We start from the raw sequence: 27180 nt of genomic DNA, 5'->3' as shown, positions 1-27180 counted from the left end.
AATCAAGGACCTGAATAGCGGCATTTATTTCTGGGGTTTGCTATTTTGGTAACCGAGTTGACTCACAATCTCAACACTATTGTTATGGGAGATACAATGAGTGTTTGTTTGGCTATGAAATAAACCGTCAAAATCAAAACAAAAGTATAAAGAATACAGTATGAGTTGTAGTCTATATTTCATTACTGGTTGCCATTGGCTAACAAAAGCTTAAATTATCAGATAATTACGTATGTGTCTAGATTTCATACATGTCAATAACAAGGAATACAATAGACTTTTTACTTTCAATAAAGTAGTAATTTATCATACCATGATAGTCTTTCTCTCTCTTTCTCTCTGGCAATTAATCTAAACCAATCAGAACATATATTGCTCTTAATTGCTCTGCTATTTAAAGTGCTTTTCACTAAGCCAGTCAAAGTGCTTATAGAAACAAATTGTGCCCACGTGGCAATATCTGTCATACAATCATGAAAACTCATTGTGTTTTATTCTGTACAATGAACTCTGTGTGTGCTTTCTTTGTATCCTTGGCCAAAAAATCTTATTTTTCAAAAAAAAAAAAAAAAAAAAAAAAAAGGGCTTGAGTTGCAACATTCCTGAACAAAAAAGCACAGTTTTGTTTTATTTGTGCCTGAGTTCTCTGCTTCTGTTATTTTTGGAGACAATGAGCATGAAAGTAAACTCCGGTTATTAAAATTAATAAAAAGAACAGAAAAGAACGAACCAATCAAATAAAGGCATGGACGATCCTTATGCAAGATAAAAAAAAAAAGTATCTCCTTATTTTATTTCCATAAGGCATTGACACGTTTTTTACGGACCATGGGACCAGCAATCAAGATACCGACCACTAAGCCAGCCATGGTTAGTAATAACTGAGCCTTACTGAAATCTTCAGACAGCACATCGAATTGTTTACTAGGCGTGTCCTTGGTAAAGAAACTGTCGAGTCCAAATGCAAATACCAAGGAGGTCGATTCTAGCAAGGAGGGGCTGGTCATGATCGACTGGATACCGATCACAGGTAGATGGTACGATAAAAACAAGCGTTTTTCATCAGGAATAGGACCGTAGGGGATCAATTGTTCTTCTTGGTCTTCTTTGGTAGGTTTGAGGGGACGACGGGGATCGAATAAGCGTTTGTTGAAACCGACAAGTTGATTGGGTAGAGCAAATACAATGTCTTTTGTTGAAATGCCATTTCGGGTATGTGTGACGCCCATAGCATGAACTGGATAAGGAAAAGTAAAAGCAGAGGCAATCACATGAGGTTCAATATGTTCAAATGAGGAGAAGTGTGTACTAGAACAACTCAGTCAATAGGATAGCTGGGCACGACTTACCTTTCAATACGCTGGTCTTGTTCTGCCCCTTCAAAGAGTTCTAGTACAGCCACTTGATAACTTTTGGTTTGATGACTCCAGAAATGATAGACAAACCAATGTTCAGCTTGAACGATATGCACAGGTGCCACTGCACCTTCATGCACTGTCTCATACAGAATAGAACCCTTGATCGTGTCCATCAAACGCACCTTGATCGCTTCTGGTGTCTGACTCACCACACCCACTACATGGGGATTCAAATACTTGTAGAGCACATGACGATTACCGAGGGCTCGACCCAACGAAGCCACCTTACCCTGTTGATACACACTGGTCGTGACCACCTGTTCCTCATCAGGCAGACTTAATTTCCATATCGGTTCGGCTCTTAAGCTACCTCGATAACTCTCGACCACACGATAGCCAGTCGATTGGTGCGTAAAATAAAATGTGGGCAAGAACTTCACAGCTTGTTGGCGAGCTCCCTGAGTATCGGGATAAATGTAGATTCGGCCTGTGCCTGCTTCATAGACGGCTAAGATCTGGGTACGTTCATCAGGGTCCTCGATCGGTAAAGGCATGACTTTGTCCACGCCAATGTTGGTGCTCACGACAGCTTCAAAGTAGTCTTGAATAGCGGGGATTTGAGTGACATAGTCTTGGCCTGTCAGGGCGTTGAGGCGCACAAAGCCTGTGGTTGTCTGTCCTTCCATCTCATCATACGTTTGTCCGATAGCCACTACCAAGGGGGTTCACGGGTGCTGGCAGCGCGAACAAGATAGACCTGGTCAAACGAGACATCACGAATATACCGCGTCCAGACAACACGTCCTTGTTGGCTGTCTTGAGCAATGATCTTGCCTGACTTGGTAGCAGACACAATGATCTTATGCAGTCCAAAATGATCGCGGTAAAGGATGGGAGACACACTTTGATTGACCCAGCAAGATTGAGGAGAAGAAATAAGGTTGGGTTTAGGGGGAGCATGGGATTGGAAGATCCAGCGAGGCACATGACGCAATTGAGAGAGGTGGTATGTGAGTCGAGACAGATACCGAGCCAAAGGAGGTTGGTCCTGAATGCGCTGTTCGAGTTTTTGTTCAGGGAGATCGATAAATTCAGCAGCAGCAATGTTGCTCAGTGCTTCTTCCCTGGACCAGACCACGGAGGTTTCATTATACACAAATACAGAGGAACCTTCGGTGACGACAAAGAAACGTAAAGGAGACGACTGAAGTAGCTTAACATAGTTGATACTGCCTGATAGACTAAAATCATGCTTGATTTCAAACTCCTTTTGATCAGGCCAAATAGAGACAGTCAATTCCTCAGGTGAGGTCTTGACAACACGAGTCAATTTACCCTTCTCAAAATCAACTGCACCAAAGGAGGCCTATCCATATCAGTCAATGGCATATCAAGTTCATTGTGCTTACCTGCTCACCAAAATAGTTACCAAGCACAAGACCATCTTGTTCCATATGAACCATGACAGAGACAGACGTCGACCCTTCTTCTTCTTCTACATTGGCCGTCAAGATAAACGATGTATGATCAACATGGCCAATCAAACGAATATCATTGGGTGTAAAACTGTCTGCTGTAGGCAATGATTTCACTAAAGACTATACAACCAATGTCAATCCATTCATCGACATGTGTCTATCATCACTTACGGCAATTGAGACAGTTTTGACTTGCTTTTGATCCAAAGGTGTCCATTTAAAGATATCGTTTTCCTGCCAAAACAAAGCATGGCCAATCACATTGACTTCTGCATACTCAGTACCACAAGGTACTTTAAACGAAGACAACGTCTCACCCGTAGCGCTGTCAATGCGATGAATAAAGAAATAAGGCGAACCAGCATCTTCATCAGGTTCAGCTACCACATAAATCGCATGACCATGCTGGATCAATTGCATCTTTTCAAACACTTGGCTAAGGTGCGAATGAGATCAAGCTATGATGAACCAACTTACTTTTCATTGGCTTTGCGCGTCCATGTCCAGACAGGTGATCCTTGGTCGAGTTTGACCAGACGAGTAGAGTCCAACATGACAAGTGCTTGTCCGTCTTGCGTTAAGAGGGGTTGCGTACTACCAAAGGCATCCTGAGGCGTATATTCCCATATTAACTGTCCGTTGGTCTTGTTCCAGAACTGAGCGCGTTCAGGACCACTCGATAAAGTCAAGATACCTTTGTATGATTAGCTCATGGCGCATAAGTATTTATGTTTACCTGCTTCACTGGTAGCAAACTGTTCAAGTTGATTCTCGAGCACTTGTCTCCACACTGTTGATGTGAGTGACCATTCAATAACCTATAGTCAACTTACCCACTTCACCCGTGTCTGCATCAAGAGAGGCAAGTACGTTTCTTTCAGAATACACGATAATCTGCTGATCCATCTGGACTGCTTCACGCGGATGACCTACCCACATATGATGCCTAATCATCAACAAAGTTCTCACAAGTCATCTTACCAGTCAAATACGCCTGCTTGATGTTCATACATAGCCCATATAGGCCATACATACAATACACTCAACACAAGTAGGAATGTACCCCACCGAATTGACATGATGAATAATATACAAAAAAGAAATAAAAAAAGACACGTCCTTTTAAAATTTTATTCATTTACTATAGGGTTATGCAAACACACTGAATTCATCTGTCTCTTGTTCTATCCTCTTACGTTGATGCTTTAGCTTGGCTTGATTGTCATTTGCCAAAGGAGGAATACGTTTGATTTTACAGCCATCACAGATAGACACACACTTCCAACAATGGTTGAAATGATATCCACAAGACCAACATTGCGCTGTGGTACACACAATACGTTGACATGGCTGATGTGTCAGTGCATCCATATGGTCACAGATACGAATATCGAGTTGGACATGGCCATGTTGAGATAGCTTATTCCATGTCTTTTGATAGGCTTGTAAATGAGGTTCGACATCCATTTGATAATGATAGACATGTACATATTGAATAGGTAAACTATGGGGTTGAACAGATGCGAACTTGAGCATTTCTTGTAGTAATTTGATGTCCACTTCTAGATTGGTATTCTCGAGTCTGTTCTTGGCACTCAAATAGCGTAAATGAGGAAACTTGATGATCATAATGATCGGTGAAAAGTTGGGATCATCACAGTCATCCATCGAGACCTATGCAAGTCAGTCTCTCTTTTTTTTTGTTATTTCTCTTACTTGTCGAATATGCTGCCTTAGTCCATTCTGGTCGTCTAGTTTACGCAATGAAGAATAGACACGATGTAGATCACTATGAGGATCAAACCAGATATGTTTCCATACATAATTGGCACTCAAATAAAGATATCGAAAATGTTGACATGTATCCATTAAACTCGTATTAGAGCATAAATCCAAATATAGACTCACATTGGCTATCAAATCATACGGTAATTTGAATATACCATGTTGATTCATTATAAATAAACTTTTGATTAATTTAATCAAAAAACGTGTCCATGACGTACCAATCGTTTTTGATTATTTGACGTCATCTTCAGTCCAGGCTTCACTCCTATTTGCTGACTTAAAAAGGAAAGGTATATGCACTTTAACATCATTTCAAAATGACAACCTAAATAGATACGATCCTCAGGTACCAACATAGCTATTGCCTCCCCTTATTTTCCTATTTAGTCACGCTTCAAATCTGAATATATATATATATATATATATATACACATAATTCCCAATTCTTTTTTTTTTTCATTTCTTTCTCTTCTCTTTATCACTTCATCATGGACGAAAACACATTTACACTTAAACTCGCCCCACCTACCAATGATAATACAACAGAACGACTTGAACAAATTGATCAACTCAAATACTTTCTAAGTACAGCTACGCATGATTGGGATCCTTCTCGTCAAGTCAATGCATTCCCTTTGCCCACAGGTGAACACCTATCGTGTGTGTTTTGGAACGACCTATTTCACGTGACAGGCACTGACATTGTCCGCTGCTTATTGTACCGATTCCATCTGTTTGGCAGACCCGTCACGAACCTGAAGAAATTTGAAGAAGGCATCTTTTCCGATCTACGCAATTTAAAACCCGGCATGGATGCTTCGCTTGAAGAACCTAAATCCGAATTCCTCGACATGCTCTATAAACACAACTGCATTCGTACACAAAAGAAACAAAAGGTCTTTTTTTGGTTCTCTGTGCCTCATGATCGATTGTTTCTGGACGCACTTGAAAGAGACTTGAAGCGAGAAAAGATGGGATTAGAACCTACGAGTGTGGCGATTGCTGAACCAGCCACGTCCTTGTCATTGGATACCACACAAGAATTGTTTGATCAGCTTAGGAAGAGTATGTCGTTGTCTGCTGTGGCGGTGGCTCATGTTTTGGATGAAAATTTAGTTGATAGCTGTGCTTCTTCTCCTACTATTTCTTCACATGCTTGTTTAGCAGGTAATGCATCTTCCTAATAAAAGTTTTTTTTTTTTATATTATTCAATTCTTTTTTCATGATTGTATGTTGACACTTTATTATTATTATTATTAGATACTGATACGAATGACTGGTCTTACTTGAAATCCAATCCACCCACAAGTTACTCTGCTGGTACTTCACCCCAATTACCGTCAACACCCTTTGAATACTTTCCTCAAGATGAAAAGCAACAAACGATCTTTGGTGCCTTTAGTCTCTTTGAGGGTTCGCCTACTTACAAGCAACGACAAAGAAGAAGAACATTCTCTCATTCCCCTTTTGATTGCCCTCCTTATGACATTATTCATCCTTCTACTCTATGCCAAGTATTGAAACAACAACAGCCAGAAGAAAAGACTTTTGCTTGTCCTTTACCTCAATGTGCTCGACTCTTTAAACGATTGGAACATTTAAAACGCCATTTCCGTACTCATACGATGGAAAGACCTTATTCATGCGACATGTGTGGCAAGAACTTTTCAAGAACAGACAATCTGGCTCAGCATAAAAAGACACATAACCGGTCACGTCCAGTCAGTCGATCCAATAGTTGCAAAAAGACGACCACGATAGATACAGAATGGATGTGGCATTCTAATCTGACTTCACCTCTATGTTCTCCTGTCTCTGTTGATAATCGATTATCATGGCATTCTTTAGAAGAAGCCTTCTATGACCCACTTATGCCCACTATGTATCCATGGAACACCTAAGGGTTTGATGCATGCTCTCTCTCTCTGTCTCTCCTTCTCCCCTTATTTTTTTATGCAGTCCATTGTAGTATATATGTTTATAGTCTCTCCATATGTAAATATTTTTTATTTTTTATTATCTATGCCCTTCGTAAATATAAATATATATATATATATATATATAAATAGATATATGCTTTATTATTATTATTATTATTATTATTATTATTATTGTTGTTATAAAATAAACATGATATGATCCATTTATTCAGGCTTCTTGGCAACAAAGAAAAACATGGGTGTAAATAGATTCTTGCGAGCACCTTCAACTAAAGCATCAGCAGCTGTTTCCAAGAACTTTTGAGTCTCTACTGTGCCTTGAGGAGCCAATCCGACTTTCTCCAACACACGCACCAAATTAGTGGTTGTGAAACGACCCAACTTGGTCATGGCCAAAGTGGTAAAGACATCCTTGACAGTTTGACATTTACGAATATCACCTTCAAGAGGATAATACCATTGAATAGCATCACCCATGTCAGCTAAATCTTGGTTCATGAGCACATCAAATCCAACATTCTTGAGTGCGTTTAAGCAGACATCTGTACGGCGCATCTTGGGAATACCATTACCGATTTCGATACGGTGAGCGATTTCGCGGTGTTCAGGGTTGGACTCATCGTAGTGTTCTGTCATGCACCATTCATAACAACCAAAACTGCCTCCGGGCTTCAAAACACGGTAGATTTCACCATAGACACCTTCAAAGACAGGAGCATGACATGTAGCTTCAATAGCATATACAGCATCAAATGAATTATCTTCAAAAGGCATTTCCATAAAGTTACCCTTTTTGTTGTTGTTGTTATTATTATTAATCAAACAATCGAATGAGTTCAGCTTACCTTGATGAATTCAGTTTGGTCTTGCAAGAGTTCTTTAGCAGCATAGTGTCTAGCACGTTGTAATTGATAGGCATTGTTGTTTAAACCAGTCACGTGAGCACCAGTGAAATGAGCAATTTCACGCGCAGGACCACCTACACCACAACCTACATCAAGGACACGCATATGGCTCTTGATACCAATGTTGGAAGCCAAATAGTGTTCATGACGAGCAATGGCACGGTTGAATTCTTCACCTACATAATAACGACAAAAGTGGAAACTAGAACCCCAACCTATAAAAAGAGGAGCCCATCAGTATCATCCTTATATCCATGTATGTCTACACTTACCGTATTCATAGAAATCAGTAGCCAAGTTATAATACGAGTTTACAAGCGATGTATAGCCATCCAGACGCTTATCTTCATCTTCTTTTGTTTCAGCTTCAGGCTTCTTCCACATCTTGAGGTAAGTATCAGTAGCCACGTTATGAACATCAGCATTCTTAGAAGACAAATTGGCTAATAAACCAGATTTGACTTTTTCACCATGAAGTGCGCGAGCAAAAGCAATATCTTCAGAGTGTTGAGTGGATACAGTACCAGTAGTCATGATGAGATGATGAAAGGAAAAGAGAGAAGAGAGAAAAAAAAAATTTAGAGTTTAATAATGAAGAGCTGCCATTGAAATCTAATCTGGATGAGGTGCCGTTCTGTGTCATGATCCGTTTCTTGAGTAATACATGACTTTAGCAAAGATATAAAAAAAGAGAGTTTTTTTATTTTATTTTATTTTCTTCAAGTGTAGTAAAAGAAGGATATAGACATAACATAAAAAGATAAGTTTAGTTAGGATAGTAGAATTTGATTTGATGATTCAAGAAGGACCCTAAAGAAGTCAACCTTAAGTATGTATATTTTATGGAAATGAAAATCCATATGTCTATTGTTCATCTCCCGCTTACATCCTGAATGCCATCGATTGATTCTCACGCCTTGTCCTGCAGCATATAAATAAATGCACTCCTTTTTTTTATTTTATTTTTTCTCTCTCTTCTCAACCATGTCTGCTTCTGATGATGCCGTATTAGAATTCCTTTTTAATCCTGGTAAGTAGTCATAAACATAGATATTATCTCATGTCGATTAGAGAGTCAAGGATTACCTTTGGATGCTATTTCACACACAGTCGACACAAAACCAAGTAAGTCTTTTTTTTTTTTTTTTTTTTTTTTTATTATTGGTAACCAAGTGTTCTTAGAATACACTTTTTCATCTGAAAGAATAGCTCAATTGGAAGCCATGGAAAAAGAAGCCATTCAGGCTGTTGAAAGAGACCAAAATACAGAAAAAGCCTTGGACTTGTTAAACCAATGCATTGATATGGAACCCAACTATGCATCTGCCTACAATAACAGGTAATGATACATAGGCACACAATGACTGATAAATTAGAGCTCAATTGTATCGTATGAACAATGAACTCGATAAAGCAACCAATGACCTCAATTTTGTGATTCAGGAAGCAGGACAAGGACAACCCAAGATTTTACGACAAGCCTATACACAGCGTGCGATTCTAAAACGACACCAAGGCGATTTAGTAGGATCAAGGCAAGACTTTGAGATGGGTGCTAAACTGGGCAACCCTTTAGCACGTCATGTGGCTGTGAATGAAAACCCTTATGCTAAAATGTGTAATCAGGTCATGATGGAAGTCATGAACCGTGAAAGACATGGTTTATAATAAAATACTCTTTTTAAAGATGCGACAATCATGCATACCGAGTCTTGTCAGGATGTCATGTTGGATGCGCGTATTGGGAATGGCTGTTAGTGCAGTGATCGGTAGGCTGACATAGGTCTCTCTTAAGGACTGGGCTAAACGAGAATAATGAAGTGAGAAATCATCTGTAGTCCACCATGGCGAGATACAATGAGCTTCCTCAATCACAAAGCGAGCCAGTCGGTTGCGTCTGTACAGGTCATACATGAGCTGTTTGGATAGACGAAAATCATGATGTGTGATGTACAGAAGCCTAGGGGGATCATGAAAAAGTCGGTGTTCAAGCTGATCCAAAGGAACGTATCCTTTCTTGTCGATGTCGGACACAAAGATGGCTTCTGTATTCAATGGATAGTCTTGTAGAAATACCAAGGTAGGCACAATGACCACAGTGGTCTTCTGTGCCTGATAGACTGCAGGTAACTGATAGCATACATGGCGTAATGGACCCAGGGGTAAGACAAGAAATACATCATGACCATCAATGGCTGCTATCATGGACTCAAGTTGGTTAGGTACAAAAGGGCAATCATAGAACTTGGACTTGAACAGGCTCTCGACTTGACTCTCAAGCGAATCCCATTCCGTCTGTGCATCATAATAGATGGTCATGTCACTTGAGGATCGTTTTAAATGATGGGTGGGTGACTAATCTTGATGAGTCAACATGCATCATCTGTCTATCCTTGTTACCTTGGCATCACATAATATGAAGTCATTGTGAGGCAAGTCATCTGGTTCGATGCGAGGTCTCTTTCTCATAGTTGAGTTTTCTAGGATACATATTAATAAGAGAGGATACCAACGCGATCAATTTACTTGAATAACCGCTCATCAACTCATAAGGCAAAGGTTGTTTTCTTATACTGCCATACCAACATCGTGTCTTGTGTGAACTAGCTGTGATCATCTTGGGCCTGACAGTATGTTCAAACCAAGCCAAGTGTTCTACATAGTTTGTTTTCATTGAGCAAGAGAAAGGAAAGGGGGGGGGGCAAGTTACACATGGTTTATTCAATATCGCTTTTGAAATTCAAGTTCTAAATGAACGGGACCTACAATGTTGATGCCTGAGCTAATCACACCGTGCTTATGGATAGAATCTTCAGGCAGTGTCCAAATGTACTTTCTCACTATGATTATACAGTATTAATGTTGATGTCAATATGGTTCATGACTTACAAAGCATAGCTAACAAGACGCGCTGTTCATATAAACTGAAATTCATGCCAATACATTGACGAGCACCGCTACTAAAGGGAACCCAAGCCATGCCTGGTCTAGGACCATTGTTCTCATTGTCTTCATCAAATCGGTCAGGATCAAAGACTTCAGGGTCTTTCCAGTTCTTTTTGCTATGATGCACACTAAATAGATCCACAAGGACAGAAGTGCCTTTTGGAATCCATGTGCCTGACAAAAGAAAATCTTCTACAGCCTCACGTTCATTGATACGAGGCGCAGGACTGTTGATACGCAATGTCTACCATCATGAGTTTAGCTCATCTATCTTTGACTTACCTCTTTAATGACCTGATTGATATACACAAATTGCTTTGTATGGTCTACAGTAGGCAAAATATCCACAGGTTCATTGCCCAAGATAGTCAGTGCTTCTTCTCTTGCTTTTTGTTGAATTTCCTGTTTGTTTGACATGAATGACGTGTTTGAGATAGTAGGACTTACAGGATGCATGGCTAAATGATACGCAGCATAAGCCACTGTATTCGATGTCGTATCATGGCCTGCTAAAAAGAAAACACACATATTACTCTGACAATCAGCCATAGTAAATCATAGCACTTACTCTGAGTTCTTCATCTGTCATGGCACCTTCGCCTCTGTGTTCACTTTCAATCATGAGCGTCAACAAATCTTTTTCGTTTTCTTGTAAATGAGCGTTCTGGAACTCGCCTCGTTTGATTTGGTCTCGTTTGTGTTGAATGACACAATCGATCATGCTCAAGAACTCGTCCATGTCCTGATGAACCGCACGACGACCAGGCCAAAACCAGATGGAAGTGCGGTCATCGAACACAGGAAAGATGGCGTACCATAGTTGCTGCGAGGCTTCAACAATCGTTTTATACTTTCGTACCCAAACATTGTCTTTTTGAGCGAGTGCCTTGAAATCAAATCCTAGGCAACTTAAGCATAGACACACATATATGTTTTTCTCTTACCAAAACCTGCTTTGCCAATGGCATCTAAAGTCCAGCGTTGAATGAGATCCGACACATTGACTCGTGAACCTGTTTGTTCCATCACATCAAACAATTGAAGCGTGAGTTCACCAAACAACTGGACAGGCATGGATCGATGAAATGCAGGATTGGCTATTTTGCGCTGTGATTTCCATAGATGGTCATTCAGAAACGCTATGTTGGGTCCAAGCACAAATCGACCGACAATCGAATTGTTTTGTGCAGTGGAATGCACAGCTTTAGGAAACATGTCTTGGTGTAGGATGAGTATATGTATGTTTCTTTATGATTATGATTATTATTACCTGTCTTGAGAAAAAGTACTTTGGCATGATCTGGGCGAGTTAGAAAAACGGTCCAGCCTAGACCTGTGGGTCTCTAAGGTTCTTGTTGAAAGAGCTGACTAAAACAATCAAAGACTTACTAAATAAATGCCATTGCTTTCTTGAGCATCAATCATAGGCAATGTGACACGATGATCAAAGTCCCATTGCGATTCGCCTGCCAGATAAGAACGAATCAGTGTCCAATAGCCAAAATAAGGAATATGGCGCAAGTGTTTAGGAGGTCGAAAAAGTCGGTCATGCAAGACATAAGCTAATGAGAGACTGATGGCGGTACTGATACCGACGATTTTGTGCTTGGTCGTGAAGCGAGGTAAAATATGGGATTGATAAAGATCCACCAGTGGTTCAAGGTACGTTTGAAAAGACATCAAGAAGTAAAGATTAAAAAAAAAAAAGTCGTCTTTTTTTTTTATTATTGTTATTATTTAGAGTATTACAAGCTTGATAAAATCATTTAAACCCTTTTTGCCATTTCCATTCTGAGATGATGCATTTGTTTTGGTAATACACGTACCTGTGCAATCTAGGAAATACACGGTGAACATTGCTTATGTTATATTTATGACTTTGGTTTCAACAAGTGTCATAAACTATGTCTGTTCTATAGGATCAAGCTCTCTTTTATGGTTCAAATAAACCATGATACATGTCAGTTGTGTAGTCAACAACAACAACAACAACAAAAGACGTAGTCGTAGACTGAACAGTAAATAAGAAAACAGAAAAAGAAAACAGTTCCTCATTATAAAAAAAAAAACCAGAAAGAAAGAAGATCGACCTCTTCCCATACACAAATGAGTGTAACAAAACTTGCTTCTGATTACAGAAAAAGTTTCATGATTAGCTAAAACTTATAAATCAAAGACTATGGCATGAGTAAAAAAAAAAAAAAAAAAAAAAAAAAAAAAAAAAAAAAAAAAATTAGCTGTCATTACTTACTATCCTTTTGTTTCCTTCCTACCAACCCAAGCTGGTCATCCTCCTCCTCTTGTTTGTGTAAAGCCATGACTTAAAATACACTCATTTTTATTTTAATTTAATCTTGCTCTTAATTCTTCAAGTTCAGTCTGAAGTTTCATGCGTTGAATACGTTCTTCTTCTAATTTAGCTTCAAATTCAACACGGATTTTCTCTGTTTCGATCAAGATCATCTGTCGAACATTATCCGGTAGGGATGGTTGGGTGTCATTGTGTGGCGTCTCTGTCGGTTTGTTTTCAGGTACGGGTGGCATGGATCGTTTAGGCACAGGCGGTACTGCCTCATGGTTAAGAGAGCAAGGCCGGCTTGTGGATGGTGATCGAGGTGGAGCCACCGGTCCTGCTAAATTGGCCAAGTTGACTTTTGGGGGTTTAGCCATATGCGCTTCAGGGCTCATGCTAGGTAAAGGTCTTGCAGGAGGTGGACTTGTGGGTGCATCCATCGAAGTAGGACGAGGTATAGGCCGTGTAGGTCGTTGATCATAGATAGGAGACAAAGGAGGTAAGTCAGGTGACACGAGAGGGATAGAAGGAATCCGCTTATGACCGTTTTTTTCAGACGGACGACGTGTGGATGATGTGATGTTGGGGCGAGGAGGCAAAGTGGTGGGTCGCGAAGGAGGAGATATGGTATCACGTTGCGTGAGTAAAGACATAGGTCTTGTGCCTACAGGGACAGGAGGTGGTTTAGCCATACTGTCGTTTGTTTCTGTCTTGACCGTGGCTGGTCTGGCACGCACAGGTCGTGTAGGTTTCTCATCGTCCACGACTTGTACGAAATTCGAAGGGAAGATGCCTGTGGCACCATTTTCACTGGTGCCTTTCCACCATCCATCATTTTCCATCTTGTCTATCACCGTCACGTATTCTCCTCGCATTAATTGAATCTCGTCTAATGACCATTGAGTCAACATGAAGAAGAAATGGATGGGCTTACCTTGATTTTCAGGTTTATAGTCATGGATGACCATGGCTTTTAAACAAGAAAGAGCTAAGATGGTCAATTTCATGTACGAGGCATTCCCTCCTCCCCCCCTTTTTTTTTTTTACCTTTGACACTAGAGGCTGGCGTCGTGCTATCCATTTTAATAGGATGAGGTTTCATTGGCACCTTTATATATAGAGAGAGACACAATAAGATCAAAGTAAACTTGAATAAAAACTTACCTGAGATTCAGATGCTTGTGAAGTACGTTTCTCATTCATAGAAGTACGATGACCACCCACGGTAGATGATCTCTTCAAAGATAATCCACCTGCTAAAATACTACCAATACCACCTTGTTTAACACCATAAGCAGCCAATTTGAAATTATCTGATGCTTATTTATGAGAGGATGATCATGGCATGCACTTACTTTTTGATTTTCCATCCTCTTCTTCCTCTAGTAATTGAACATGCTAATACAGTATGAAATATATAGATATAGATATATAGATATAGATGAGAAAGGAAGACTCTTTTTGTCACTTACACTGGCTGGAAATACACCTTTCTTACCATTTAAATCACCTTTCCACCAACCTTCAGCTGCATGTGTATCCAAAACAGTCACGATCCCATTCGACTGAAGTGATAATTCATCTGAAGATTGAGCTGTATAGTCTTGAATCACAATGGCCAAATGCCCTATAGCTATGGTATCAATAACACATCCTATACATGATTATGTACCTTCTTCTGTCTTCATTTTCTCGATAAACTAGAGCCAAAAAAAAAAAAGATGATGAGACAAAGGATCACATAGGAAGACATACATTGCTTGGTACTAAACCTGATGCATTTGAATCCAATGTTTCTGCAAACCACCATTCTGGACTGTCTTTGCTAGTCACACGAATGGTATCGCCTTCCTTAACTGCAAGCTCATCGTCCTTATCAGTCTCATAATCAAATAAAACCTTGTATAATTCTACAGGTTATTAGTGATAAAGAATGATGTCTTTATGGCTCTACCTGCTGTCATACGCGTATAAGAAAAAGTATAAAAAAAAGAAAGAAAGAAAGAAGAAAAATTGTTCACGTTTTTTTTTATTGTTCAATTGTTTATCCTGCAGAATGATATGACCGGATTTTAAAGTAGCCGTGTAGCCGGTTCGTGCGCAATGATGGGTAAATTCTCATGTAGCGTACTGAGTCATCGAACGTATCACGTGACATCAACAGAGGGCATGGATTATGTCAAGACTCAATACGATAAAGGCCTCTTGTTACGAATTTGCATGAAAGCATAAAGAACAATAGGGGCGTCTATCTAAGATACATCATGCGTCCTTTACAAAATCAGATATAGATAAAAAAAAAAAAAAGATCCAATCATTGCTAAAGACAAAAAAAAAATATTTTTTTCTCTTTCTATCCATGGAAGATACCACTGAAAAAGAACTTGCAGCCACTTTAGAAGGCACACATATAGAAAATGAACCTTTTAGTTGGTCTAGAAATAGTATTTCGCATAGTATAGATGCCAAACATAAGCGCAAGTAAGGATGCTTTTAGAGAAAAATAGACTTATCATCTTAGTTTGGCCACTTTGAATCAACACTTTGGGATGCAAGCATCGCATATACAACCCACTGATGATATCTTTAATTCCAACGATCCTCGAATAAAAGAGGTAACAAGTGAATGTGTTGGTCTCGTGTTGACATGGATTAGGATGTATTAGCGATCATTATGCAATATTTGCAAGATGAAGGCTACCATGCTGCTCAATCAGTCCTGTACGATGAAGCCAATGTGAAACGGAAAGAAAGAGAAGAACGTACACTTGAAGTCAAAAGACTCAAGAAAGCCATTTTGGACGGGGACTGGCAAGAAGTAGAAAAACTATGTACAAAGCCATTAGTAAAGAATCACCGATCGTTTCTTTATTCTGTATATAAACAACAATACCTCGAATATCTTGAGCGAAGAGAGATACAAAAAGCTTTTACTTTTCTCAACAAACGCTTAAAACCACTTGAACATTTCCAGACAAAACCAAACGAATTCAAAGACATGTGTTATCTCTTGACAGCCAAGTCGATTCATGAAGCACCTAGTTTTAAGCACTGGGAAGGTATCATGGCCTCAAGAGAAAGCCTGGTGGATCAGTTACAGAACATGCTTGAGTTTGAATCAGCAGACCGAACAGGTCACCGTCATATTCCACCAGATCGTCTATTGACTCTGTTACGACAGGCAGTTGCCTATCAAATCGAATTCTCTCGGTATCATCCCAAGATTGCACCGACAGTCAATACATTGCTAGACGATTATTCTAGTTTTGTGATACCCAATGCCATTGAAGCTACATTAGAAGGACATTCAGGCAATGTAAAGTGCCTTGAATTCATTGGTCCTGAAGGGAAACGTATTGTGTCCGGTTCAAGTGACAATACACTCTGTATTTGGGATACAGAGACATCGGAATGCCTAGATGTCTTGGAGGGGCATCGGTCGCGTGTATGGGATCTATCGACTACGTATGCAGGTGATTTTGTTGCCAGTGCCAGTGGTGATGCCACTGTCAAGATTTGGAACCTTAAGAATGCGAAAGCCCAGTGTACGACCACCTTGAATGGGCATGCAGGCGATGTTTATTCTGTTCGGTACCATCCCAATGAGACGCATGTAGTAACAGGGGGCTATGATAGAACAGTCAAGCTATTTGATGTCAATACAGGTGCCATTGTCAAGTCATTTCCTGGCCATCAATTGGCTGTGACCAAGACGATTTTTAACCCTTTAGGCAATCTTGTCGTGAGTGGGTAAGTGAACGTCATGGTCTTGTATGAGGTTGTTTATGTTCCTCTTTTGTTAGATCCAAAGACAATACGATCAAATTCTGGGATATTGTGTCTGGTCTATGTATTCGCACCATTTCTTCTCATTTAGGTGAAGTGACTTCAGTTGAAATGAATGCAAGTGGCACACTGTTACTCAGCAGTTCAAAAGACAATTCGAATCGTTTATGGGATGTACGCATGGTGCGTCCGATTCGTAAACTGAAAGGACACCAGAACACGTCCAAGAATTTCGTCCGAGCCAATTTTGCAGACAATAATCTGATTGTAGGCGGAAGTGAGGACGGGATTGTGTATATCTGGGATCAAGAGACAGGTGAAGTACTACAGAAACTAAGAGGCCATGCGGGTGTTGTGTATGATGTTGCTTGGAATGCTAAACAAGGTATGCTGGCCAGTTGCAGTGATGACCAAACAGTCAAAGTATGGTGGTATGATGATTCGGTAAGTTGCATAGATCACTTGAAATCCGATATTCATGTATTTTTAGATTCCATTAGATATTTAAATAAACGCATTTCTTTTTCTTTATTTTATTTTTTCTTATGGAAGCAAGTATTCCTTTGGACATAAGTCATTGTACTTGTGCAAGTATACGTGATCATGAGTTGGGCATCGCTCCTTGTTGTTCTAAAGATCACTGGAATTATGCTATTAAACAAGTACGAAAATCAGTCATGTGTACAACAGCAGCCACCATATCCTCACCCGCAACACATATCGTTGCCTATGAAAGAACAAAGCGAGAAAAAGACAATCAAGAAATGCCTACTGCAAAAGAGATGTTGGGTACCAATAACTATTGCTTTAATTCAGAATTCTTATCGACCAGAGACATATTTGACTATCGACGATCTCGCTCAGAGCATTTGATGTTTCGGTTAACACATAGCCTGACAAAGAAAGATCTGAATCGCTCATGTGTACGTCTTTCTCGAGGTATCTTTCTAGTGCAGCAAGCAGGGGTATCAGACACACCTGATTCGAGTCTGTCTGATTTTCTTGATCCTTACAGTTTGAATACGGGACCCATCAACATTGGTACATTAACGATGGATGAACTATGTCAAGACATGATCAGACAAGTGACAGAACAGACAACGATGAAAACCACATTCACGCCATTTACATACACATTGGGTGTACGGTACACAAACCCTTATGAACATATGCATGATGTCGTGATTCAAGGAGAAATCCCGCTTTGGTGTCAAACCTTGTTTATCACAGAATACATGCGACAATTACCGATCCAGTTCAACAGCGTGGTGTATGGCTTACTTCCGTTTGCCAAAGACATTGGATTTCGGTTTGTGCAGCTGCCTTATGTGGATTCATACACGAAGGACAAAGAACCTTATCCTGAAATGATCGTTTTATTTGAACGTTTTGCGTTGGAATTAGTGGATCCGAACCTGTTATTTGAAGACACGCCCATGCGAGGCTCAAGTTGGCAAGAGAGAAAGACAGAGATACTTCGTGCCATTCTTTACTGTGAAATACCAGATGATCAAGCCAAGGTGATAACAAATCTAGCCAACGCATGGGCATCTTCTCAAGATTTTTTATTATAATAAAGCTTTATTTATGAGGGTTTGCCATACGACTATAATGAGGTATATTCAAGTATCGCATCATACCATGTTGATCCACACCCACCATTCTTTGTTCAGAGACGCCTTCTGGATATATTTTCTCAATTTCTTGAGACAGTTTATGAGCTAAGGAAGCAACCACAGATTTGTTCTCATAAGCAGGTACATTGACTTTCTGTGTCTGTCCCTTATCGCTCATGCCGACCAACTGCTTGTATTTCCTACCAGGTGTGTCGCCTGGTTTAGACTCATCTTTGTCCAACAAAGAATGGGCCCATTGTTGTCGTTGAAGCGAGAGGTCGTATTGAACATCAGGCATGAGGGGTGCAATTTTGATGTAGCCGTTGCCCATGCCCATGTGTTTGTATCCCTGAGAGACTTGGTTGCGATGCAGATTGGGTTGAACAGAAGGTGCAGGCAAGTCCTTTTCGTCCATGACGATCATAGGCACCACTGAGTCGGACTGGACGGAGGCTGCATGGACAACGTCGTCAGGAAATAATCCGTCAGGAAGCACGAAATTATATTCAGGTTTGGCTTGGTTGATATTGGGGATAGCAAAGACAAGCGATAGACAGGATAAAAGCACAAGTGTTTTCATCTTGGAGAAGAAGAATAAGGTAAAGAGGATCATTCTTTAGCAATAAAAGCAAAAATTAAAGAATGAATGACTGGTCAGAATTGACATGCATATTCCATGACAACACCATTTATTCGAAATAGGATCCTAGGTGTATTCTTTTGTGTCCATACAGCCTTAAAAAAAAATAAATGAATTTAGTCAAGAACAAATGACCTGCATCAAGATTGAAAGAAAAGAGGAAGAGAGTATCATGAAATGAAAGGCAGTTATTCTCATTTAATGAGCAACCATCGCCTGATTTCTATCATTCAAAATTAGCTTCAAATCGTTTAAAAGGCTCTAGTTCTGAGGGAGTAAGGAGAAAAGATATGTCTGTGCGCTTGTAACAATCAAAAGTCATTTATGTTTTTAGCAACCCATTCATACGCTATACATGTATCATCTCTTCAAGATCATTTCATAGGCACATTTTTTACCTTTTGCTTGAGGTTGATTTTATGGTTTTCTTTCCTGTTTACTGACAAGTTAATCATTTTTTACTAAAGCAAAGGAAAAGTCAGTGCAGCTTCTTTTAACATAGACATTCTCTTGTCAAATGAATAAGGTTGTATCTGTCAAAAGAAAAAACAGATACATAATTCTCCATAGACATGTAAAGCTAGCATAAAGCCTGTTTATACACTCAAAAGTACTCCTAGTGCCTAACATCCATAATACCTTTGGAGTTGATCTAGACTTAAAAAAAAAAAGCGACTTGTAAAAATTATGTTTGTTCTTTTGACAGATACGAAAAAGTAGTTGAATAATCTTATCAATTGCATAATTGCTTCAACTCATTACATTACTACTACTACTACTACTACTACTACTACTACTACTACTACTACTACTACTACTACTACTACTACTACTACTACTACTACTACTACTACTACTACTACTACTAATTTTTATTTCTAATCAGTGTATAATTATATGTCTTTGGAATATTTCGTTGGTGGATATTTGTTGACAGTCCGAAGATTGATCACTTTTATGCACTCATTAGAAAATGACTCTCTCTCTCTCTCTCTCTTGTTTTTCATTTCTTAAACACTTTATGTCTATAATTCTAACTTATTTTTATTACAGCTTCATTGCTCATACTTGTCATAAACTATAACGCTCAAGTGCTTTAGGATATGCAATGTTAGAAAAAAAAAAAAAGAGTGTCACACTGACTTTGAATTCCCATCCATATAAAAAAAAAAAAAAAACAGAAAAAAAATTCAATCCCCCTGTTCCAACAACAACATGTCATTAAGAGCAGCTAAATCAACACGCGATATCCTTCAACAGTTGACATCAGGCCCAGGTGCTGCTAAATTACCTTCGAGCATCACCAAAATCTCACTTACATTGGCCATCAAGGGTCAAAACGAAAGTGCAGGAGCAAAGTAAGTTTGGGATTGACATCATGGTCTGATTTGATTAGACACTTTTTACATGAAAACTTGCCTCGTATTCAATACAACAATCCCCATGTCGAATACATGGTCAACAAATCCTTAGATGCTTCTACGAAGCCTACTGTTTCTATTCATTATGGTATGGCATATTATCTTCATGGATACACACTAACCATTGTCTTTATTATAGCCAATGGTACTTCCAAAGAGATTGCTATTCCTCGTACTCAATCCAATGTGATTGTGGATCAAGTGTTTAATAGTTAATCGCATTCGAAATAACTTGAGCCAATCCAATAATAAAGACCAAAACGCATATATCTTGTACAAGACAAGCAAAGATCAGTCGATAACGTAAAAACACAGTGGCCACTGTGCCAATCGGATGGGGTAATTGAGTGGCTATTTGAGCCAATGTAGACTGAGAAGGCATCGTGCCTTGATGATAGAATAATCTGGCTGATTGTAAGCCTAATTCCAATGTCACAAAATACCAAAACAAAGGCTACATTGCATGAGTTCTCATCAGACTGCTTGATTGACTTACCACATGCACAGAAGGATAACGCGTAACAGGGTCATACAATAAAGCAGCCAATCGTTCTGATCCAGCCCTTGTCCATTCGGTGTAGACTGCATAAACACCCAGCGAGATCATCATCACGAAATGTAACAGGTTCCAATATTTAGCTGAGGTGTCCACCAATGGAGGCGGTTGTTCATTCGCCAGATTGGCAAACATACTGGCGGGATTAAATCCCTGTTGACTGAATAACTGTTCCATAGGATCACCTAAAGGAGGTTGTCCAAACATACTTGCCATAGGTGGCATCATGGTGTCCATCACAGGTGGTGGTGCCCCTAATTCATCACTGGGGTCTTCACTTGCTCTTCGCACAGGCTTTGATGAACTAGAAGGAGAGGGTGTAGGAGAAGCACGATTGGCTTAAACGACATGAGTTATCTTGGTTCTACATGAAATAAGCTTACGAAATGCTGTGCCTGTGATTTTATTTAAACGACTTTCGCCTGCTTGTAATATACGTTGTTGTCGCTTTTGTCTACGACGTTCTAGTTTTTCTTGTTCTGTTAATTCACCCATAAAGAAAAGATTCAAAAAAAAAAAGAAAGAAAAACGCGTATAGATATGTGACTTTATTTGATCCCTAACTGAAGCATCGAGGTATGTTCTTTCAAGATGTATTTTACATAACATACCATATCTATCCAGTTGTCTATGATATACTGATAGAATTCAGTCCAGTAGACCTGTGCCTTTGTGACCCAACAAGGATACGCACTTGTTTCTTCATCAAATGGTATCTGTAATGGTCTCATCAGACACACTGGATACAAAGCTGAATTGATACGTGTGGATGTGAGTGCCAATGCCATCCAGCCATGACTTTCTTCTGTGGTAGCTGACCATCGAATCAAGAGTGGGTCAACAACAGGCCTATGATACAGTTGAGATAGATGAGCACATAAGGGCTGTACATCATCCTGATAAACAAAGGCCATTATGGGTCTACCTATCCATTGATGTTGATAGGGTTTTGCCTGCTCAATAGTACCATAAGGACTTAGCCGTAAGACAGTGATTGTATGCATCTGGTTTGTTTCCACATGATCTGTATGTAACCTCAGTAACCAATAATCTAGACTATTGAATCCTAAAGGGTTTTGATGAACACAGACTTGAAATACAAGTGCATTTCCATTAGCATGTTGAAGTGTACATTCAGGTATGTTGGTGGTTAGATTGGAGGATAGTTTGATATGAAGTGTATGGATCGAATGTCCCTTTAGATCAGCCAGTGAATAACCCAAGCTATCCAATACATCGTCTGTGGCTGTAATGATAGACTGTGAAGTATGTTGTGTGATGAGTAAAGAACAAGAGCGTAAAGGACAATTTGAAAAAGAATGAGGCATATAAAGAAAAAGAAAGAAAGAGAGAAAAAAGAAAGAAAGAAATCATGTGAAAAACTATTTATTTTAAAAGTCGCTTTCTTTCACCTTCAAGCTAAGATAGAAGAAGCATGAGTATAGTCATATATACAAAGGATTATTTACCACTTTTTTAACTCGAGCAAGTAATGCTGCTGATGTCGCATTGGCTTTACAATCTTCTACACCATAAGGAGGTGAAATCAATATTTCATCCATCACCACAATGGTATCTTTTGACCATCGACATGGTAATCTAGAATACATCAGTATACTTGAGTGTATCGATTGGCTTACGTTTTGCTTAATGCATTAAATATATCTTGTGCTTCTTTTGTGACGCCTACACCAATCTTGGAGACTTGGTGTTTAAATTCTTTGACTGTTTCTGATTCACGGTGCTTTAGGCGGTCTACTGGAATAGGCTGAATGGGCATATAGTCCTTTTTGGCTTCTCCACTGATAGAGATGATTTCTTTGATATAGGATATTTTGATGATACGAAAATTAGACTGTTTAGTATGAGTTGTACAATGTATACATTAGTGGTTAAGGAACAATCATGTTATAAGTAAGTAGGTTAATAGGATAAAAAGGATATCAATCACTAAACAGTTGGTAATACGGTCATATGTATAGATGAAGCCTTCTATTTGTTCATTAGAAGCTGTCTTGATCTTGATCGTTTTGCCAATCATTGTCTCCAAGCTCTTTTTAGGGCTATGTTGTCTGTTGTTTGTATGGTGCTTTTGTTGACGCGTCGTTGATGTGTCTTCCATGCTATACGAATGAGAGAAAGAAAAGAAAAAAGAAAATAAAATAAACGGACTTTAAAGTCAGTGAAATAGTCAAACGATGTTCACTCCATAAATGAAGCATGGCTTGAAGCATACGAGATATCTATTGGCTTGTTGTATGACGAGACATGGAGCCATTCTGTTCTTTCGACTCAGGCCATGATCTATTAATAAATTGGCTCTCTTGGCTCTACACAATGACAGCTAGTGACGCCACATAGTCTATCAGCATGACAGCCCCTATTTAACCGAATCCTTTGAGTATATTGGCAAATGAGGCAGTGAACCATGAAAAAATGCGGCTTATTCACATGCATCATCATCACTTTTTACTGGCCACACACGCCACTGGTGTAACTGGGCCATCTATAAAAGAAAGAACACCATACCTTTTTTATTTTATTTTTCTTTTCTCTCTCTCCTTCTCCCTTTTTTTTTTTTTTTTCTTCATGTTTGAACGTCCAAAAAAGACACTTGAACATTCCCTTTTTACTGTACTAGAAAATGCACAAGATTATGTAGCTGATGTTTATTTTAAATACCCTCATACAAAACTATGGGCACATAAAGGTACGTTGGTATGATTACTTTTTAAATTACTGAATATTGTTTTAGCCTTATTGATGGTACGAGTACCACCCTCATTTCAGCAAAAATATCTACCTCAACTTGCGGACCAAACACAGTTTGATATTAGCGCTGTCATCCCTTACACAACACTGCGACAACTTCTCCGCTTCTGGTACACCGCTCGATTTACACCACCTCCTAACGAAACCTCACTTTTATCGTCTGCGATTCACGGCCTCTCTCTTTCAGAAGCCTCTTCCAACCTACAATCCGAAGTCGAATCCAACCTGCACCAAGAAATCTCTTCTTTAGAGATCAAGTTGGGCGTAGATATGTTGCCTAAAGGCGACCCAGAACAACAATGGGTGGCTGATTTAAGCCGCATGTTGGATCAGCAGATCTGTACGGATGTTACTGTCTATCAAGATGTTCAGCCAGTGTCGTCTTTTCCAGCCCATCGATTCATGTTGGCCAGTCAATCACCTTATTTTTATTCGGTCTTTTGTACTGAGTTTCGTGAAGCCTCTACGTCGTCTGTCCATATGCCATCGGACTTGTTTAGTGCCGCCACACTCGATGTGATCCTTCATTACTTGTATACAGACCAACTGATCTTACCGGATCTGTTGGATGCTCAGCCAACCCGTCTCAACCAAAAGAAACACGAACTGCGTATCCTGCAAAAAGTGTTTCCAGCAGCTGATTTCTTGGGTCATGCAGACACGATCTGTAAAGCCGTCTTGCTCAAGATGGCCGTCCTTTGCCATCAATTCAAATGCGTGTGTTCTGAATGTGCAGCCTTGTTGCCGTCCATGTTGGTGTTTGCGGATCAGCATCAGAAACATGTACCCAAGCTACGGTCGAACTTGATCGCGCTCTATGCGGATCCTTTGGACTCATTAGCCCCTCTTTGGTCTCAAAAACCGTTTGCGATCCTTGTCAGTGCACTGCAGAAACCCCAGGCCAAAGAGACCCAACTTTCAGACATCTTTGCTACACCCACACCAACCACACCGACAGAAGACAGTGTTATATCTGACATCACGCAACGGACATGGTCCAACATGACCAAACACAATTCGGTCCGGTCCCTGCACTCACTTCACTTGTGCCTCTCGTACCTTCGTGGTGCTGATCCGTTCCCTACCTGGTCTCAACCGGTGATTCAGATCCTGAACCAGTTCCTTCATTACAATGTGGAGATGATCGCCAACCATTTTGACTATTATTGTGTGGAATATCCTATTTTATTGTCGTGTGTGGATGGTATTGGGTTTGGATTCTCAGTGGATTTCTTGAGTTTTGTGCTGCAACATGTGTTGAATGAAGGCATACATGATGGGAATGCTGCTATTCTGTATCAGGGGATTGTACGCGATTTAGGTAATCGACAAGAGATGGTACGCAATGTGGCTGTGGATGGTGTCTTGATGGATGCCCGTCTCAAATGTGCTCAATACCTGGCTAAACGATGGATGTCTGTCAAGGCAGAACATGGATTTGCAACAATTGAAAAAGACTATTTACGGATGATTTCTGAAGGTAAGTTGCTCTACAAATGGATACTGGATCTGGAATGAACACCAATAGATATCAATGTGCCTATGCGTACACTGACAAAACCTCTGGAAAATGATATCTCGACCATCTTTAGCTTTAAACCACGTAAGGCAAAAAAAGAAGATGGGGTCAAACGACTTTCTTTCCCACTTCAGACACAAGACGATACACAAGCTCATGTACGCCCTTATGCCATGACGACAAGTCAATCTCATTCAGATACAGAAGATGTCTCGCTTCAACGACGCAACAGTACATTTCGTTCATTTCGACGCCATACCAGTGATGACTTGACAGACGAATTATTGGCTTTGGATCTCAGACCCATGGAGCCTCGACAGACACGTCTTCGGTTCTCATTGCCTACGACACCGAGTCGCATTCGACCTCAAAAGAGAGTGGCTGTCAAGAAAAACAAGCGTAGTAAGTCACCCGGTCGATCCAGATGGAGTTTGGGGTACAGTACCAGTGATAGTAGTGATGACGAGATCATGCCTGCTGTAGGACAAAAAGTAGAGTTATTAAGAAGACCTTTGCCTACCTTGGGTACCATCAAGTATATTGGCCCTGTTGAATTTGCTAAAGGCACTTGGGTAGGTGTTGAATTGGAGTCAAGATGTAAGTAACCTAACTATTATTTAATGGTATTCTTATGTGACATTAGTGGGTAATAATGATGGTTCTGTGGATGGTAAACGGTATTTTCAGACATTTCCTCAGCGTGGTGTGTTTATCAAGACAGATGATTTCAAGATACTTGCAGACAAAAAAAATTAATGTTTATACCCCCCCTTTTAAAAAATAAAACCCAGCAGCGATACCTTTTTTTTTATTTTGATTATGGAAAAGTATTCACGTTGGAGAGTAAAGATGATGAGAAAGAAACATCATGAATTAATATGTTGAGTAGGATGCAAGTACGGGTATTCAACCCTTTCTTCCTCCTGTGGTAATGTGGATGAGAGATGAATATGTCCAACTAAATGTCATTTAGCCTCCTCGAACAGATGCAAGTTTGCTTGTCACTCTGTCCAATGTTGTTCATTGGACAGTTGGACCTCTTCAAGGTTCAATAAAACTCATCTTGATCAGTCTTGTGTCTGTTGTGTATGTCTTGTTGAATGGATTGAGTGTGTTGCTGGTAAGTAAACACATGAACAACAAAAGACTAAATAGCAGACGCCGCTTGGTCCCTTGAAACGAGCATGGCACACACTTTACTCGACACTTTTAATTCGACTTATCTTGTTCCTAATGGGGTTCTTTTATATTAAGAAAGAAACGGTGTCTATTCGTAAAAGGTAACGTGTTATGGGATAACATGAACTGATGGGCATTAGTCGAACTCATGGAGTATCACCTCATGTACATCATGGTGATGTGATCATTGCCAATTGGACTTCTTATGTAGATATCCTCTATCTTGCCTACAGGTAAAGTAGAAGAGAGATAGGTATGGGTAAAGCATTGATTGTTGGAACTAGATTCAATCCTGTATTTACACAGATCTATACCGACACAAACAAGGTGCGCATGATTTCTTTATGGGAAGCCATTCAATTGACCCATACATCACCTGCATCGAGTGGCCATGGATTATATACACTGGAAGAACTAGCAAACAAGGCCAAACAACACAAGTGGGGTCCTGTCGTTGTATTTCCTGAAGGCACCACGACCAATGGCCGTGCTTTACTCAAGTTTGCACCTGTCTTTACAGACTGCCACATCGATGCCAGTCGATATCATATCATGGCTTTTAAGTGAGTGAGACAATGGTTGTGTGTTGCATTAACAGGTTAGATATGAGTATGGTACCATGTCGCCTACATTCACTGTAGGCAGTCTCTTGATGCACTTGTTTCGTCTTTGTTCTCAGGTACATGATGATGTTGCGTATAAATAACTCATGACGATAGTTTCATAACACATTGATCGTAAAACAATTGGCTTCATTTGAACCCTTGGGTGAATTAAGTGATGCCCTCACGACGTCCCTTGGTCATCTCGCCAAACTAAGAAAGACTAATCTCGCGTTGACTGACAAACGCGAATTCTTGTCCTTTTATCATTCGAAAAGAAAATAAAACACCGACTCAAGGTGGTAAATGCTGATTGGATGATTATAAGTGATCTTAATAAACTCAGGGTTGTCATATTTATATAGACACATACACACACA

At 39.8% G+C, this 27180-nt stretch overlaps 17 protein-coding genes across 17 annotated transcripts; 7 read left to right on the top strand and 10 right to left on the bottom strand.

Moving 5' to 3' along the window:
* Positions 1–590: 590 nt before the first annotated feature.
* Positions 591–3926, bottom strand: B0P05DRAFT_555796 (uncharacterized protein). Its single transcript, XM_051579842.1, has 9 exons — positions 3818–3926; positions 3670–3782; positions 3573–3626; positions 3314–3530; positions 3008–3272; positions 2768–2956; positions 2088–2724; positions 1350–2037; positions 591–1308 (listed from the first exon to the last, which is right to left on the bottom strand). Exons 1-9 carry the CDS (start codon positions 3913–3915, stop codon positions 792–794), a joined length of 2778 nt encoding a protein of 925 aa, XP_051431628.1. The 5' UTR covers positions 3916–3926; the 3' UTR covers positions 591–791.
* Positions 3927–3933: 7 nt separating this feature from the next.
* On the bottom strand, positions 3934–4830 carry B0P05DRAFT_555793 (uncharacterized protein). Its single transcript, XM_051579841.1, has one exon. It carries the CDS (start codon positions 4502–4504, stop codon positions 3986–3988), a length of 519 nt encoding a protein of 172 aa, XP_051431627.1. The 5' UTR covers positions 4505–4830; the 3' UTR covers positions 3934–3985.
* Positions 4831–5112: 282 nt separating this feature from the next.
* Positions 5113–6526, top strand: B0P05DRAFT_590349 (STE like transcription factor-domain-containing protein; the record flags this gene model as incomplete). Its single annotated transcript, XM_051582804.1, has 2 exons — positions 5113–5791; positions 5886–6526. 2 exons carry the CDS (start codon positions 5113–5115, stop codon positions 6524–6526), a joined length of 1320 nt encoding a protein of 439 aa, XP_051431626.1.
* Positions 6527–6722: 196 nt separating this feature from the next.
* On the bottom strand, positions 6723–8176 carry B0P05DRAFT_555790 (sterol 24-C-methyltransferase). Its single transcript, XM_051579840.1, has 3 exons — positions 7743–8176; positions 7411–7685; positions 6723–7354 (listed from the first exon to the last, which is right to left on the bottom strand). Exons 1-3 carry the CDS (start codon positions 8002–8004, stop codon positions 6770–6772), a joined length of 1122 nt encoding a protein of 373 aa, XP_051431625.1. The 5' UTR covers positions 8005–8176; the 3' UTR covers positions 6723–6769.
* A 278-nt stretch (positions 8177–8454) lies between these two features.
* B0P05DRAFT_581117 (uncharacterized protein) lies at positions 8455–9138 on the top strand (the record flags this gene model as incomplete). Its single annotated transcript, XM_051582074.1, has 4 exons — positions 8455–8500; positions 8542–8595; positions 8653–8809; positions 8847–9138. 4 exons carry the CDS (start codon positions 8455–8457, stop codon positions 9136–9138), a joined length of 549 nt encoding a protein of 182 aa, XP_051431624.1.
* On the bottom strand, positions 8973–10532 carry B0P05DRAFT_239820 (uncharacterized protein). Its single transcript, XM_051573308.1, has 5 exons — positions 10360–10532; positions 10181–10310; positions 9997–10125; positions 9871–9950; positions 8973–9825 (listed from the first exon to the last, which is right to left on the bottom strand). Exons 3-5 carry the CDS (start codon positions 10085–10087, stop codon positions 9133–9135), a joined length of 864 nt encoding a protein of 287 aa, XP_051431623.1. The 5' UTR covers positions 10088–10125; positions 10181–10310; positions 10360–10532; the 3' UTR covers positions 8973–9132.
* B0P05DRAFT_555779 (cytochrome P-450 cyp509A1) lies at positions 10165–12095 on the bottom strand. Its single transcript, XM_051579839.1, has 7 exons — positions 11687–12095; positions 11361–11633; positions 10985–11316; positions 10864–10950; positions 10699–10818; positions 10360–10660; positions 10165–10310 (listed from the first exon to the last, which is right to left on the bottom strand). The coding sequence occupies exons 2-7, from the start codon at positions 11629–11631 to the stop codon at positions 10192–10194; spliced, it is 1230 nt and encodes a 409-aa protein (XP_051431622.1). The 5' UTR covers positions 11632–11633; positions 11687–12095; the 3' UTR covers positions 10165–10191.
* Positions 12096–12544: 449 nt separating this feature from the next.
* On the bottom strand, positions 12545–14688 carry B0P05DRAFT_555772 (SH3 domain-containing protein). The gene is made up of 10 exons (XM_051579838.1): positions 14664–14688; positions 14465–14619; positions 14382–14409; positions 14182–14336; positions 14065–14107; positions 13874–14022; positions 13757–13817; positions 13644–13697; positions 12668–13598; positions 12545–12578 (listed from the first exon to the last, which is right to left on the bottom strand). Exons 1-9 carry the CDS (start codon positions 14671–14673, stop codon positions 12760–12762), a joined length of 1494 nt encoding a protein of 497 aa, XP_051431621.1. The 5' UTR covers positions 14674–14688; the 3' UTR covers positions 12545–12578; positions 12668–12759.
* A 570-nt stretch (positions 14689–15258) lies between these two features.
* Positions 15259–17068, top strand: B0P05DRAFT_476881 (WD40-repeat-containing domain protein; the record flags this gene model as incomplete). The annotated part of the gene is made up of 3 exons (XM_051574936.1): positions 15259–15324; positions 15366–16459; positions 16513–17068. 3 exons carry the CDS (start codon positions 15259–15261, stop codon positions 17066–17068), a joined length of 1716 nt encoding a protein of 571 aa, XP_051431620.1.
* On the top strand, positions 16791–18214 carry B0P05DRAFT_239653 (uncharacterized protein). The gene is made up of 2 exons (XM_051573307.1): positions 16791–16939; positions 16986–18214. Exon 2 carries the CDS (start codon positions 17041–17043, stop codon positions 18067–18069), a length of 1029 nt encoding a protein of 342 aa, XP_051431619.1. The 5' UTR covers positions 16791–16939; positions 16986–17040; the 3' UTR covers positions 18070–18214.
* Positions 18077–18724, bottom strand: B0P05DRAFT_574331 (uncharacterized protein; the record flags this gene model as incomplete). Its single annotated transcript, XM_051581555.1, has 1 exon — positions 18077–18724. One exon carries the CDS (start codon positions 18722–18724, stop codon positions 18077–18079), a length of 648 nt encoding a protein of 215 aa, XP_051431618.1.
* A 1232-nt stretch (positions 18725–19956) lies between these two features.
* On the bottom strand, positions 19957–21256 carry B0P05DRAFT_555762 (uncharacterized protein). Its single transcript, XM_051579837.1, has 3 exons — positions 21112–21256; positions 20669–21066; positions 19957–20626 (listed from the first exon to the last, which is right to left on the bottom strand). The coding sequence occupies exons 1-3, from the start codon at positions 21221–21223 to the stop codon at positions 20378–20380; spliced, it is 759 nt and encodes a 252-aa protein (XP_051431616.1). The 5' UTR covers positions 21224–21256; the 3' UTR covers positions 19957–20377.
* Positions 19967–20388, top strand: B0P05DRAFT_476932 (uncharacterized protein; the record flags this gene model as incomplete). Its single annotated transcript, XM_051574937.1, has 3 exons — positions 19967–20109; positions 20148–20260; positions 20312–20388. The coding sequence occupies 3 exons, from the start codon at positions 19967–19969 to the stop codon at positions 20386–20388; spliced, it is 333 nt and encodes a 110-aa protein (XP_051431617.1).
* B0P05DRAFT_555760 (uncharacterized protein) lies at positions 21257–22137 on the bottom strand. The gene has a single exon (XM_051579836.1). It carries the CDS (start codon positions 22054–22056, stop codon positions 21277–21279), a length of 780 nt encoding a protein of 259 aa, XP_051431615.1. The 5' UTR covers positions 22057–22137; the 3' UTR covers positions 21257–21276.
* On the bottom strand, positions 22019–22862 carry B0P05DRAFT_555757 (anticodon-binding domain-containing protein). The gene is made up of 4 exons (XM_051579835.1): positions 22673–22862; positions 22369–22606; positions 22198–22327; positions 22019–22147 (listed from the first exon to the last, which is right to left on the bottom strand). Exons 1-4 carry the CDS (start codon positions 22848–22850, stop codon positions 22115–22117), a joined length of 579 nt encoding a protein of 192 aa, XP_051431614.1. The 5' UTR covers positions 22851–22862; the 3' UTR covers positions 22019–22114.
* Positions 22863–23301: 439 nt separating this feature from the next.
* On the top strand, positions 23302–25817 carry B0P05DRAFT_555753 (uncharacterized protein). The gene is made up of 4 exons (XM_051579834.1): positions 23302–23438; positions 23484–24980; positions 25029–25616; positions 25663–25817. The coding sequence occupies exons 1-4, from the start codon at positions 23318–23320 to the stop codon at positions 25773–25775; spliced, it is 2319 nt and encodes a 772-aa protein (XP_051431613.1). The 5' UTR covers positions 23302–23317; the 3' UTR covers positions 25776–25817.
* On the top strand, positions 25818–27176 carry B0P05DRAFT_555745 (uncharacterized protein). The gene is made up of 8 exons (XM_051579833.1): positions 25818–25862; positions 25909–25947; positions 25993–26139; positions 26178–26299; positions 26339–26431; positions 26483–26761; positions 26802–26877; positions 26918–27176. Exons 1-8 carry the CDS (start codon positions 25839–25841, stop codon positions 27083–27085), a joined length of 948 nt encoding a protein of 315 aa, XP_051431612.1. The 5' UTR covers positions 25818–25838; the 3' UTR covers positions 27086–27176.
* Positions 27177–27180: the final 4 nt, after the last annotated feature.

The sequence above is a fragment of the Gilbertella persicaria genome (assembly GCF_025201335.1).
Source record: "Gilbertella persicaria strain CBS 190.32 chromosome Unknown B0P05scaffold_43, whole genome shotgun sequence".
In the NCBI taxonomy this organism is placed as follows: domain Eukaryota; kingdom Fungi; phylum Mucoromycota; class Mucoromycetes; order Mucorales; family Choanephoraceae; genus Gilbertella; species Gilbertella persicaria.
The sequence above is the reverse complement of the archived record's forward strand: the minus strand, read 5'-3'. Positions and strand labels throughout refer to the sequence as shown.

Coding starts and splice junctions, on each gene's coding strand:
- B0P05DRAFT_555796 (XM_051579842.1), bottom strand. CDS start 3,915: ATGTCAATTCGGTGGGGTACATTCCTACTTGTGTTGAGTGTATTGTAT. Junction 2,957..3,007: donor TCAAAACTGTCTCAATTGCC/GTAAGTGATGAT, acceptor TTGGTTGTATAG/TCTTTAGTGAAATCATTGCC. Junction 1,309..1,349: donor CAAGACCAGCGTATTGAAAG/GTAAGTCGTGCC, acceptor GAGTTGTTCTAG/TACACACTTCTCCTCATTTG.
- B0P05DRAFT_555793 (XM_051579841.1), bottom strand. CDS start 4,504: ATGGATGACTGTGATGATCCCAACTTTTCACCGATCATTATGATCATC.
- B0P05DRAFT_555790 (XM_051579840.1), bottom strand. CDS start 8,004: ATGACTACTGGTACTGTATCCACTCAACACTCTGAAGATATTGCTTTT. Junction 7,686..7,742: donor TACTGATTTCTATGAATACG/GTAAGTGTAGAC, acceptor CTCTTTTTATAG/GTTGGGGTTCTAGTTTCCAC. Junction 7,355..7,410: donor ACCAAACTGAATTCATCAAG/GTAAGCTGAACT, acceptor AACAACAAAAAG/GGTAACTTTATGGAAATGCC.
- B0P05DRAFT_239820 (XM_051573308.1), bottom strand. CDS start 10,087: ATGATCACAGCTAGTTCACACAAGACACGATGTTGGTATGGCAGTATA. Junction 9,951..9,996: donor GTTGATGAGCGGTTATTCAA/GTAAATTGATCG, acceptor TATGTATCCTAG/AAAACTCAACTATGAGAAAG. Junction 9,826..9,870: donor TCATATTATGTGATGCCAAG/GTAACAAGGATA, acceptor CATCAAGATTAG/TCACCCACCCATCATTTAAA.
- B0P05DRAFT_555779 (XM_051579839.1), bottom strand. CDS start 11,631: ATGTTTCCTAAAGCTGTGCATTCCACTGCACAAAACAATTCGATTGTC. Junction 11,317..11,360: donor CATTGGCAAAGCAGGTTTTG/GTAAGAGAAAAA, acceptor TAAGTTGCCTAG/GATTTGATTTCAAGGCACTC. Junction 10,311..10,359: donor CGTCTTGTTAGCTATGCTTT/GTAAGTCATGAA, acceptor GTATAATCATAG/TGAGAAAGTACATTTGGACA.
- B0P05DRAFT_555772 (XM_051579838.1), bottom strand. Junction 14,337..14,381: donor GAAAATGAAGACAGAAGAAG/GTACATAATCAT, acceptor CCATAGCTATAG/GGCATTTGGCCATTGTGATT. Junction 13,599..13,643: donor CTATAAACCTGAAAATCAAG/GTAAGCCCATCC, acceptor AATGGTCATTAG/ACGAGATTCAATTAATGCGA.
- B0P05DRAFT_239653 (XM_051573307.1), top strand. CDS start 17,041: ATGGAAGCAAGTATTCCTTTGGACATAAGTCATTGTACTTGTGCAAGT.
- B0P05DRAFT_555762 (XM_051579837.1), bottom strand. CDS start 21,223: ATGGGTGAATTAACAGAACAAGAAAAACTAGAACGTCGTAGACAAAAG. Junction 21,067..21,111: donor AATCACAGGCACAGCATTTC/GTAAGCTTATTT, acceptor ATGTCGTTTAAG/CCAATCGTGCTTCTCCTACA. Junction 20,627..20,668: donor GTTATCCTTCTGTGCATGTG/GTAAGTCAATCA, acceptor CATGCAATGTAG/CCTTTGTTTTGGTATTTTGT.
- B0P05DRAFT_555760 (XM_051579836.1), bottom strand. CDS start 22,056: ATGCCTCATTCTTTTTCAAATTGTCCTTTACGCTCTTGTTCTTTACTC.
- B0P05DRAFT_555757 (XM_051579835.1), bottom strand. CDS start 22,850: ATGGAAGACACATCAACGACGCGTCAACAAAAGCACCATACAAACAAC. Junction 22,328..22,368: donor TTTAATGCATTAAGCAAAAC/GTAAGCCAATCG, acceptor GATGTATTCTAG/ATTACCATGTCGATGGTCAA. Junction 22,148..22,197: donor TTGCTCGAGTTAAAAAAGTG/GTAAATAATCCT, acceptor CTTCTATCTTAG/CTTGAAGGTGAAAGAAAGCG.
- B0P05DRAFT_555753 (XM_051579834.1), top strand. CDS start 23,318: ATGTTTGAACGTCCAAAAAAGACACTTGAACATTCCCTTTTTACTGTA. Junction 24,981..25,028: donor TTTACGGATGATTTCTGAAG/GTAAGTTGCTCT, acceptor GAACACCAATAG/ATATCAATGTGCCTATGCGT. Junction 25,617..25,662: donor TGTTGAATTGGAGTCAAGAT/GTAAGTAACCTA, acceptor ATGTGACATTAG/TGGGTAATAATGATGGTTCT.
- B0P05DRAFT_555745 (XM_051579833.1), top strand. CDS start 25,839: ATGGAAAAGTATTCACGTTGGAGA. Junction 25,863..25,908: donor AAAAGTATTCACGTTGGAGA/GTAAAGATGATG, acceptor TATGTTGAGTAG/GATGCAAGTACGGGTATTCA. Junction 26,140..26,177: donor ATGGATTGAGTGTGTTGCTG/GTAAGTAAACAC, acceptor ACTAAATAGCAG/ACGCCGCTTGGTCCCTTGAA.